The following is an 11,755-nucleotide window of genomic DNA, read 5'->3' as shown; positions in this document are numbered from 1 at the left end:
TTGGAGCAGAGCTGCGTTTTTGCTGTATCACAGGAAGTATCTGACGGCGTGTGGAGCTTCGATGACGGAGACGGTCTGCGGGCTGTGGGACGGAGTCCGTTTGGTGCCGGGAGGAGGTGAGCAGAGCGTGGGGTCCATCTGGGACACAAGTGTGCTGGTGCTGGGGCCTCAGACCGCCTCTGCTCCTCCTCACACGCCCTGGATTCTGCAGAGCGATGCTGAGGCGCTGCCTCCGTGGCTGCAGCTGTTTGACGCCACAAACCTGCAGAGGCAAACCACAGACTGTGTAAGAAGAACCAGGGGCCACCAGGAGCCACCACGAGCCACCACAAGCCACCAGGGGCCACCAGGAGCCACCACAAGCCACCAGGAGCCACCAGGAGCCACCAGGGGCTACTAAACCAAGTTTAGTAGCAGGAAATTAACATTATCTAGTTCTTCATGTTGTCAAGTCCTGTTGTTATCTCCTGGCTGGTTGGCGTGTCTCCTGGTTGGTTGTTTGTAACTCCTGGTTGTTGTTGGGGACTTTATGGATGTGAGACAGTGATGACTAGGTGATGCTTCCTACATCTAGTCTACTGACGTCGGTTGTGAACTACTTATCATAATGCATTGTGGGACTCACTGAGTTTGCTAAAGAAGTAACCCCGGGGTTGTCCAGCTCCTCCAGCTCGTCCGACTCATCGCCGTCCTGTCCACAGAGACAAAAACACATCTTAAACGAGACAAACCTCTGAGGTGAACCAGAACCGACATGTCTGAGCTGCCTCTGTGTGATACCAAGGGCATAAGGCTTTCACAAAACGCCATCATCTTTTCGTGCCGCCTCCGGTAGTCCTCCATCATGTCGGAGCTGCGCTGCTTTGCCACCACAACCTGCTCCGCGAACTTCTGGTTTCTCTGCTCGGACAGAGCCAAAAACCGCTTCCTACAAACAGGACAGTGTTTACAGCAGCACTCACGCACGCAGTTATTTAATTCCATACTTCCATACTTATTAATCCCCAAAGGGAAATTATATAATATACATATTTATATGATCACATGTCACATGATTCATAAAAGTTTTCATCCACACGTATTATTTTCTCCGGCAGGGACTCAGGAGAAAAGAGGATTCCAGCATCCAAATGTTCCCCCAACTCGGAAACACGGTGGTTGAAGCATCATGGTTTGTGCCAGTTTGGCTGCATCAACATTTACTGTTTTTTGAGTGTAGCGTCTACTTTTACTTTCTTCTTTTGTATCTCCTACACGATAACTATCTGCAATGACCACATGTTGTTGCATAAAAAAAACTCTGGATTAAAAGAGGGCGTGCCAGTTTTTACAGACGTTATTTTGTCTCATCCCCGTGCGGCCTGCAGGAGGTGCAAACTCACTTCTCAGCATGGTTCCTGGAGCGCAGCTCCTCCAGGGCTCCCTCCCAGCGCTCCTGCAGCCAGCTCACATGCCTCTCCTGCTGAGTCTGCAGGCGGTCCAGATGCTGCAGGTGGTTGCACTGCACCTGCGCCGTCTGACGCTCCGCCCCCAGCAGCTCACGGTTCAGCTTCTGCAGCACAAACGTACAATAAGTACTTATTACAATAATAATAAGTAAAATGGATCACTGCAAAAACTCAAAATCTTAACAAGAATATTTGTCTTATTTCTAGTTAAAATGTCTCATTTTAGTAAAAAAAATCTCATTACACTTAAAACAAGACTCATCACTGGAAAAAACAACAATTTTCCCCTCTTTCAATTAGATTTTCACTTGAAATAAGTAGAAAAATCTGCCAGTGGAACAAGATTTTTTTGCTAGTAATGAGAAGATAAATCTTGTCCCACTGGCAGATTTTCCTACTTATTTCAAGTGAAAATTTACTTGAAACAGTTGAAAAATTGTCATATAAGTTATTTTTCTGGTGATGACTCTAAATGTTGAAATAGCAGTAATACCACATTCAATTCAATTTTATTCAAAAAGGGACAGTGTACAGTTAAAACATAAATGTTGCCATCTGATGCACTGCACCAGATTATAGCTTTAAGCTAATTTGCATCTGCAGTCCCTTGAAAGGTCACAATAAAAAAGAAATACAGTAACAAGTAATACAATACCAAGAAAAATACACGGATATTTAGAACACAATTTAAAACAACATGGCTGCACACATCTGCGTGCAATCCCCCCACCCTGACACGCTCCCCACCCACCCACCCACCCACCCACCCATCCCTTATCCCACATACACACACCCAGAAGAGAGCCCGAATTAATGGTTACAGAGCTGAGCAGCTTTTAACAGATTTTTCAGGTTGGCTTTAAAGACTCTGAGAGAGCTACTGCTCCATTCATTGATGAAATGAAATAAGGGATGGAAAGGGGGGATGGCAGTTTTACAGGGGGGATGATTTTGACCGTTTTTATTTCAGGGGGGATGCCACCCCCCCTCATCCCCCCTCAACTCCAGTACTGCGTACAATTAGCAAGTTGACGCAAGGCAGAGGAAAAGTAAACAGGCGACAGGTCCCTCCACCTGGATGACGGCGTCCAGCTCGTCCTGCTCCCTCTCGGACGTCTGCCGCATCACCTCCGCCTCCCTGCGCAGCTCAGCGGCCTTGGTCTGACGCAGGGTCGTCCGCCAGTCATCCATCACCCTCGGCCGGTTCACGGCCGTGTACCTCTCCTCCCTCTGCAGCTTGTCCTGAGTCCAGACAAGAGAGGACAGAAGTTCAGGACATGCTCAGCTACCTGCTCTGCTCTCTGGGGTTTGAACCGGTGTTACCTTCAGAAACAGAGTGAGAGTCTCCTCTTTCTTCTTGGACATCTCTTGTTCAGCCTGAACTCTCTGCTGAAGCTGCAGGAAGTTTTCCTCATCCGTGTTCCCTGCTCCCTTCTGTGTCTTCTTTGGCATGATTCCTCCTCTTGTTATCCTAGACACAAACATTGCCATGAGTGATGGTCATTTGTGAAGTTGCTGATCAGGGAACTGCAACAAGTTGGTGTTAGTGGTGTGTGTGTGTGTGGGGGGAAGAAGATTTATACAGACAAGAAGAGTTACCCTATTAAGATACAGGATCTCTTCTTCCAGGGAGTCCTGGAAAATGACAGATGAAAACATTTATGTAAATAAATTTGATGTTGGGTCAACTTGTGCTGTGTTTATTGTGCTCTTAGCAATGGGTCCTTTTTTTTTAGAACTGTTTACCACCATAACTGTGTTAAAACGTGATCAGTTCCATATTTCATCCATATATCAATTGATCGTGCATAAAGTAGTCCCATAGGATAAAAGGAAGATGGTGAGAAGAATTTGAGATGAGTAGACACTACATGCCCAAAACCCTTAAAATTATGATTTACGAATATAACAGTTAAAGCAGTGACACACACTGTTGGCTGTTTAGGACAAATAAACAAGAAAGGTAAGTACAATAAATGATTCCCTGTGCAGTATTTTTTGGCGAGCCTTCACCAATTTATGGCATGGTATGAGTTGCATATTGGCAACAAATTTAAAATTAAAATCACGTTGGTGTCCCCCCCAATCCTGACATCGGATCTGCACCCCTGAGAATAATGCCTCCCAAAACACACACGCGGAGCCAGGTTCTACAAATCGTGGACCGGTTGTTGTGCTGGTTTTGGACAACTTTCAGGCTGGATCTCGTCCTTCCTGCCAAGAAAGCGGACGGGTCTGCTGGCTCCGTCCGCGGCTCCGCCCGGTGTCAGCCACAGAAACCAATAACGCCCCAAAACAAATTAAATAAAAACAACAACAAAGAAACGTTTTGAAAGGCCTTCAGTGAGACTCTTGTGGTTGTTTGTGCCTCACCTGGGAAGAAAAACCTCCAGTAAACAGTCGCTCCGGCGTGTTTGTGGTCAATCTCCATGGCAACCACAACACTCATTCACGAGCGACCACGGGTCACGTGACAGCAGCGGCGTCAGAATGACTCCTGTTTTATTGTACTCTTCTGTTGTTGGTGAATATCTGTTTTGTTTTTGAAGCAAATTCAAAATGGTCCGTTGTTCTGCCAATTTCTGCTACCTGTGCCGAGAAATGCTACTTTTTGGTTCTGCGCATGCCCACAGTCGATTTTCAAAGTTTGCATAATTTCTTGCACGATGTAAAATGGATAATATGGGATGTTGAGTATTTGATCTTTCAAAATACACTTACCCATGACATGAATGCATTACACTTTGTGAACATTATACGATAAAGAGAAGAAAAAAAAACAATTCTATGGCTTTATTTGATATTCATTCAGTCATTGGCCTTTATTTAACAAGGCAGGTCATTAAGAACATTCTTATTTACAATGACGGCCTGGCAAGAGACAAGGGCCACTTGGGGGGGAGGGGGGAAGTGGGCTAGGAAGTAAAACACAGTAAAATTGTAGCTCATACATCTACAAAGGTAGAAAACCTTTAGGTAGCATTTTTTGGCAAAGCAGCAGAAATTGGCAGAACACCGTTTCATCAAGAAACCGACAGCGGAGCGAGTGATGGGGTAAACAAACAAAAAACTCATTTGACCAGAACAAGGAGTATAAAAAAAAAGCCAGACAGATAACATCAACTTTGTGACCAAAATGAAATCAGGAATCCACCTAAAAAAGCTTCTGAAGAAGTCTAGCCCCTGCCATGGCCCTCAGCCTTGTCCAGAACTGCATCTTGGGTCTTCAGGACTCGCCTGACTCTCATAACCGCTGTCAAAGCTGATCTATAACCCTGGACCACATCTGGACATAGAACACATGCCGTAACCAAAGTTACCCAAGTCATCACACAGTCTTTGGGTCACAAGTGACAAAATTATCCCAGATTATCAGTACGCCCCGAGCCCATTTGTTATTGCTCTGTTAGTTATTTAGATCTGTTTTGTTTGGAATAAAACAAAGTCCAGTGTCTGTGGCTATCGAATCAGTATAACAAGTAATCAAGACAGTCTTTTTATTTACTTGTTTTTTGTATGAACGCCACAGAAGGGATGAGAGCAGATATTTTCTCCCACTGGACGGATGCTTTAACTCCACATGACATTTCAAATTTGAAGTTGACGAGGCAGACGTTCAGACTTGTTTTCTTAGGGCAGGCGGACATAATAATTGCTTAGAAAGGTTAGATTTTTACCGTTGGACTCTTTGGGAGTTTTGTGTAAAATTCCCGCAGATAATTATAAATTCATCATCATCTGACGGCTCGCTGACGCTGCGTCTGCAACGTCTCTCTTCACCTGTCAAGGCTGATTTATGGTTCTGCGTTACACCAACGCAGACCCTACGCCGTAGGGTACGCGGCGACGCGCACTGTACGGTGCACGTCGTACAGTGCATACACCGTATGTATGTATGTATGTATGTATGTATGTATGTATGTATGTATGTATGTATGTATGTATGTATGTATGTATGTATGTATATATATATATATATATATATATATATATATATATATATACATACTATGTTTACTGTTTATATTCGTTGTTATTTAAAGTACTTAATTGTTATTTTTATTACAGTGTTGTTATTTACAGAAACTTTACTGTGAACATTTGGAATAAAAAACAAAATTTCATAAAGTTTTTGTTGGTGTCAGTTTATTATAACATAACGGCGATGAACGCTGGTTTGAGGGGGCCCCTAGAAATGTTTGCCTAGGGCCCCAACAGACCCTAGAATCGCCTCTGCAGATCAAGCATGTATTTTGGTCCAAGACCATACAGGTCTTTGTAGACCAGCAGTAAGATTTTAAACTCTATCCTTTGACTCACTGGAAGCCAGTGTAGTGACTTCATGACCGGTGTAATGTGGTCCAGTTTCCTGGTGTTTGTAAGGACTCTGGCGGCAGCGTTCTGGATCAGCTGCAGCTGCCTGATAGATTTCTTGTTAAGGCCTGTAATAATCCAACCTACTGAAAATGAATGCATGAATATGTTTTTCCATGTCTTTTCTAGACAGAATCCCCTTAATTCTAGCAATGTTTTTTAGGTGGTAATAGGCAGATTTAGTGATAAACTTTAGATGGCTGTTGAAGTTCATGTCTGAGTCAATAATTAGACAAAGATTTCTGGCTTTATTTGTAGCTGTCAATGACACCGAAGTTGATCTATTATCTCATTACTTACATTGCTTTTGTTTGTTTGTCTTATTTAGGATCCCCATTAGCATTAACAACAGCATTAGCTATTCTTCTTGGGGTCCGACATACTGTACACACAACACACAAATTAACACTTAATGCATAACAGACATACATGACAAACAACACAATAATAGACACAACTCCCTTAGTCACAGACAACACAGAGGAGAACTAAATCACCACCATTCTCAGCCATAAATACTTAGAAATGAAATCAAATAAAACACCTTCATAAACAATACCTGCCTGAAATGACCTTATCTTAGAATTATTGACCACTTTTAACCTTTATTGTGATGGGGTTTACACTACCTGTAATTCTATTCAAACTTAATTCATTACATTTTAAAAGATATTGTTTCAACTGAATCTTAAACCAATATTTGCTCCTTACATGAGAAATATGAACTGATATAGAGTTCCAGCCAACCATGGCTCTGTAAAGAAAAGTTCTCTGTATCAGACCTGTTCACACCCTTGGTAGTAGGAACTTCCTTTCTGATTCACAAGTATATTCCTCAGAAAATGTAACAAAGTCTAAGTAGACCTTTGTCTTATAGATAACGAGGAAACTAACTTTTATAGTTCATTTCCTGGAGACAGGCAACACACTATGGGGCAGGGGCCACACATGAGACAGGTCGTCTCAAACAGAGGCAGAGAGCCGTGCACGCTTTCACCTGCACTCTTATTCAATTACTGTGTGTCAGAAATGAAGGTGAGCGGTGTCCAGCGATAGCACTCGTTTTACACTAGAGGGCATCATAGTGTCACGCCCTAAAGCTGCACGTCCTCTTGTTGAGACCCAGAAGAAAGAAGGGGAGAATGAAGATCTGGAAAGAAAAAACAAGGCTTTTTGTATTTTGCTTTATTAGAACAACTTTTAATGAAGAGTATATATAGTGTATATATAGTGATATTGAGTGTGCTCCCCTCTTTCACCCTGCGGCTGCTGCTGGACACATGCCTTTCTGTCGGAGAGCTTCCTCCCCGCTAGACCAGACGCTCAACAAGATCCGAGAGAGTGAGAGGATGCCAAAAGAATGGAGAAGTGCGCTGGTGTGGCAACTGCAGAGGACTAAGATTTTTTATATATATAAAACCAATAATACACTCACTCACTCACTCACTCATCTTCTCCCGCTTTATCTGTTACCGGGTCGCGGGGGCAGCAGCCTCAGCAGGGATGCCCAGACTTCCCTCACCCCAGACACCTCCTCCAGCTCTTCCGGGGGGAGTCCGAGGCGTTCCCAGGCCAGCCGAGAGACATAGTCTCTCCAGCGTGTCCTGGGTCTTCCCCGGGGTCTCCTCCCGGTGGGACATGCCTGGAACACCTCCCTAGGGAGGCGTCCAGGAGGCATCCGGTACAGATGCCCAAGCCACCTCAGCTGACTCCTCTCAATGTGGAGGAGTAGCGGCTCGACTCCGAGCTCCTCCCAGGTGACCGAACTCCTCACCCTATCTCTAAGGGAGCGTCCAGCCACCCTGCGGAGGAAACTCATCTCGGCCGCTTGTATCCGCGATCTTGTCCTTTCGGTCACTACCCAAAGTTCATGACCATAGGTGAGGGTAGGGGCGTAGATTGACCGGTAAATCGAGAGCTTCGCCTTTCGACTCAGCTCCCTCTTTACCACGACGGTCCAGTACATCGACCGCATTACTGCGGACGCTGCACCGATCCGCCTGTCAATCTCACGCTCCATTGTTCCCTCACTCGTGAACAAGATCCCGAGATACTTGAACTCCTCCACCTGAGGCAGGACTTCTCCACCCACCCGGAGAAGGCATGCCACCCTTTTCCGGTCGAGAACCATGGCCTCGGTCTTGGAGGTGCTGATTCTCATCCCTGCCGCGTCGCACTCGGCCGCAAACCGCCCCAGCACATGCTGGAGGTCCCGGTCTGATGAAGCCAACAGGACAACATCATCTGCAAAAAGCAGAGATGAAATCCTGAGGTTCCCAAACCGGATCCCCTCCGGCCCCTGGCTGCGCCTAGAAATCCTGTCCATAGAAATTATGAACAGGACCGGTGACAAAGGGCAGCCCTGCCGGAGTCCAACATGCACCGGGAACAAGTCTGACTTACTGCCGGCAATGCGAACCAGACTCCTGCTTCGATCATACAGAGACCGGACAGCCCTTAGTAGAGGGCCCCGGACTCCATACTCACTCAGCACCCCCCACAGAATGGCACGAGGGACACGGTCAAATGCCTTCTCCAGATCCACAAAACACATGTAGACTGGTTGGGCAAATTCCCATGAACCCTCGAGCACCCTGCGGAGGGTGTAGAGCTGGTCCAGTGTTCCACGACCGGGACGAAAACCGCATTGTTCCTCCTGAATCCGAGGTTCGACTATCGGCCGTAATCTCCTCTCCAGTACCCTGGCGTAGACTTTCCCCGGGAGGCTGAGAAGTGTGATCCCCCTGTAGTTGGAACACACTCTCCGGTCCCCCTTTTTAAACAGAGGGACCACCACCCCAGTTTGCCACCCCAGCGGTACTGTCCCCTTCCTCCATGCAATGTTGCAGAGGCGTGTCAGCCAAGACAGCCCTACGACATCCAGAGACTTGAGGTACTCAGGGCGAATCTCATCCACCCCCGGTGCCCGGCCACCGAGGAGCTTACGAACCACCTCGGTGACCTCGGCTTGGGTGATGGATGAGCACGCCTCCGAGCCCCAACCCTCTGCTTCCTCAGTGGAAGGCATGTCAGTCGGGTTAAGGAGATCCTCAAAGTATTCCTTCCACCGTCCGACAATGTCCCCAGTCGAGGTCAACAGCTCCCCACCAGCACCATAAATGGTGCCGGCAGAGTACTGCTTCCCCCTTCTGAGGCGCCGAACGGTCCTCCAGAATTTCCTCGAGGCCGACCGAAAGTCCTCCTCCATGGCCTCCCCGAACTCCTCCCAGACCCGAGTTTTTGCCTCCAAGACTGCCCGAGCCGCGGCCCGCTTGGCCTGCCGGTACCTATCTACTGCGTCAGGAGTCCCACCGGCCAACATAGCCCGGTAGGACTCCTTCTTCAGTCTGACGGCATCCTGTACTTCCGGTGTCCACCACCGGGTTCTAGGATTGCCGCCACGACAGGCACCGGAGACCTTGCGTCCGCAGCTTCGAGCCGCCGCGTTGACAATGGAGGCAGAGAACATGGTCCACTCGGACTCGATGTCCCCCGCCTCCCCCGGGATCCGAGAGAAGCTCTCCCGGAGGTGGGAGTTGAAGATGTCCCTGACAGAGGGCTCAGCCAGACGTTCCCAACAGACCCTCACAATCCGTTTGGGTCTGCCCGGTCTGTCCAACCTCCTCCTCCGCCAGCGCATCCAACTCACCACCAGGTGGTGATCAGTTGACAGCTCAGCCCCTCTCTTCACCCGAGTGTCCAAGACATGCGGCCGAAGGTCAGATGAAACGACAACAAAGTCGATCATTGACCTCCGGCCTAGGGTGTCCTGGTGCCACGTGCACTGATGGACACCCTTATGCCTGAACATGGTGTTCGTGATGGACAAACTGTGACTCGCACAGAAGTCCAACAACAAAACACCACTCGGGTTCAGATCGGGGAGGCCGTTCCTCCCAATCACGCCTCTCCAGGTATCACTGTCATTGCCCACGTGAGCGTTGAAGTCCCCCAGTAGAACAATGGAGTCCCCAGTTGGAGCACTATCAAGTACTCCTCCCAGGGACTCCAAGAAGGCCGGGTACTCCCCACTGCTGTTCGGCCCGTAGGCACAAACAACAGTGAGAGACCTATCCCCGACCCAAAGGCGCAGGGATGCGACCCTCTCGTTCACCGGGGTGAACTCCAACACATGGCGGCTGAGCTGGGGGGCTATAACCAAGCCCACACCAGCCCGCCGCCTCTCACCCTGGGCAACTCCAGAGTAGTGGAGGGTCCAGCCCCCTTCAAGGAGCTGGGTTCCAGAGCCCAAGCTATGTGTGGAGGTGAGCCCGACTATCTCTAGCCGGTATCTCTCAACCTCACGCACAAGCTCCGGCTCCTTCCCCCCCAGCGAGGTGACATTCCATGTCCCCACTGTGAGGGTTGATGTCCAGGGATTGGGTCGTCGAGGCACCCCGCCACGACTGCTACCCAGCCCACAATGCACCGGCCTGCCATGGTCCTTCCTGCGGGTGGTGGGCCTACTGGAAGGCGGACCCGCGTCGCCGTTTCGGACTGAGCCCGGCCGGGTCCCACGGGCTAAGACCCGGCCACCAGGCGCTCGCCTACGAGCCCCAACCCCAGGCCTGGCTCCAGGGCGGGGCCCCGGTGACGCCGATCCGGGCGACGTAACGGTCCTTGCTTTTCTTCTCTTCATGGTAGGCTTGTGAACCGCTCTTAGTCTGGCCCGTCACCCAGGACCTGTTTGCCATGGGAGTCCCTACCAGGGGCGAAAGTGCCCCCGACAACATAGCTCCTAGGATCACTCGGGCACACAAACCCCTCCACCACAGTAAGGTGGCGGTTCAAGGAGGGGCTTTTCATAAAAGAGATATGCGTTTTATTAACACCTTTAAAAGAAGAAGAAGAAAAAAAAAATGAAGTCCAACATCAATGATACACATATTACAATAATAATCAACATCTTCAATCCCCCCTCCCAACCCACCCCTCTGTCGCTCAGATATAAATCACACCTTGATCCATCAAATTACACATTCAGTAGGTTTTTCAGTTCCGTTATCAAGTTCGTCCACAGTGCTATTGTTCCCTGTTGCGCTCGATTAATCCTTGCAGAAGAAAGTTCCAGATACGAGATATCCAAAAAGCTTCTCAGCCAATGGGTTTTTGAAATGTCATGAGGTGGATTCCATCATTGTACGATGATCTTTTTGGCTGCCGCCAGTCCGGCAAGCCAGACCTTGAAAACTGGCCTTAGATGATTTCATGATGTCTTAATTGTATGCTCAGATTGTACTTTTTTTTCCCCCTGTTTTTGTCTTGGTACCGATGCACCTAAATAGATTTTATGACAAAGTTTTCTTCCTCTGTTTTGCATACTGTACCAGCGTGCCTTTTAGCCAAACAGAGATGTTATCTCGAGGGACTTGCTGGTAAAATAAAGGTAAAATAAAATCAGAAATGTCACTCTCTGATCTTCTTACCATTTCAAACACGTCGGCTTCGTGTTGAGCTTCACGCTTCATCTGCTATTGAGAACACAAACTCAGCCAGCAGACACTTGTTGCAATGAAGCTTGTTGGTGAATCAAAGCAGGACCCAACGGCCACATCTGGAAGTATTTATCTGTTCAGTGGAAGTGAAAGAAAAAGGCCATCCACTGATGATTCACAGTAACAGGAAACTAAAATGAGTTTTCTCCCCAAACAACAACAGAAATATCCTCTGATGATAAAACACAGATGCTGTGTCTGCTGCTTCTGCACGGGAGGAAACGTGGTGACTGTTGATAGTTTTAGACGGTGATATTCAGACAGGGTTACATCAGAGCACGTGGAACTTGGAGGGTGCAGAGTGAGAATGACATGTGAGGAACTACAATCCCAAACAGTACAAGTTGGGAAACAGGAAATGCAAATTACTCATGACCATTATCAGGGCTGGCCGAAGCCTCCACGGGGCCCTAAGCAGAATTAGATTTTGGGGCCCTC

General features: G+C 47.9%; 1 protein-coding gene across 1 annotated transcript; it reads right to left on the bottom strand.

Moving 5' to 3' along the window:
- Positions 1 to 595: 595 nt before the first annotated feature.
- ccdc65 (coiled-coil domain containing 65) lies at positions 596 to 3,878 on the bottom strand. Its single transcript, XM_061722773.1, has 7 exons — positions 3,822 to 3,878; positions 3,048 to 3,083; positions 2,772 to 2,919; positions 2,523 to 2,690; positions 1,383 to 1,552; positions 781 to 928; positions 596 to 691 (listed from the first exon to the last, which is right to left on the bottom strand). Exons 3-7 carry the CDS (start codon positions 2,898 to 2,900, stop codon positions 596 to 598), a joined length of 711 nt encoding a protein of 236 aa, XP_061578757.1. The 5' UTR covers positions 2,901 to 2,919; positions 3,048 to 3,083; positions 3,822 to 3,878.
- Positions 3,879 to 11,755: the final 7,877 nt, after the last annotated feature.

This window comes from Cololabis saira, chromosome 5 (assembly GCF_033807715.1).
Source record: "Cololabis saira isolate AMF1-May2022 chromosome 5, fColSai1.1, whole genome shotgun sequence".
NCBI classification, from domain to species: domain Eukaryota; kingdom Metazoa; phylum Chordata; class Actinopteri; order Beloniformes; family Belonidae; genus Cololabis; species Cololabis saira.
Note: the sequence above shows the minus strand (reverse complement) of the source record. Positions and strands in the feature narration are given on the sequence as shown.

Excerpts from the sequence above, each read along its gene's own strand:
- ccdc65 (XM_061722773.1), bottom strand. The coding sequence starts at position 2,900 with ATGCCAAAGAAGACACAGAAGGGAGCAGGGAACACGGATGAGGAAAAC. Across the intron at positions 2,691-2,771 it reads CTCTCACTCTGTTTCTGAAG|GACAAGCTGCAGAGGGAGGA; the intron begins GTAACACCGGTT and ends GTCTGGACTCAG. Across the intron at positions 1,553-2,522 it reads AGCTGGACGCCGTCATCCAG|AAGCTGAACCGTGAGCTGCT; the intron begins GTGGAGGGACCT and ends TTTGTGCTGCAG.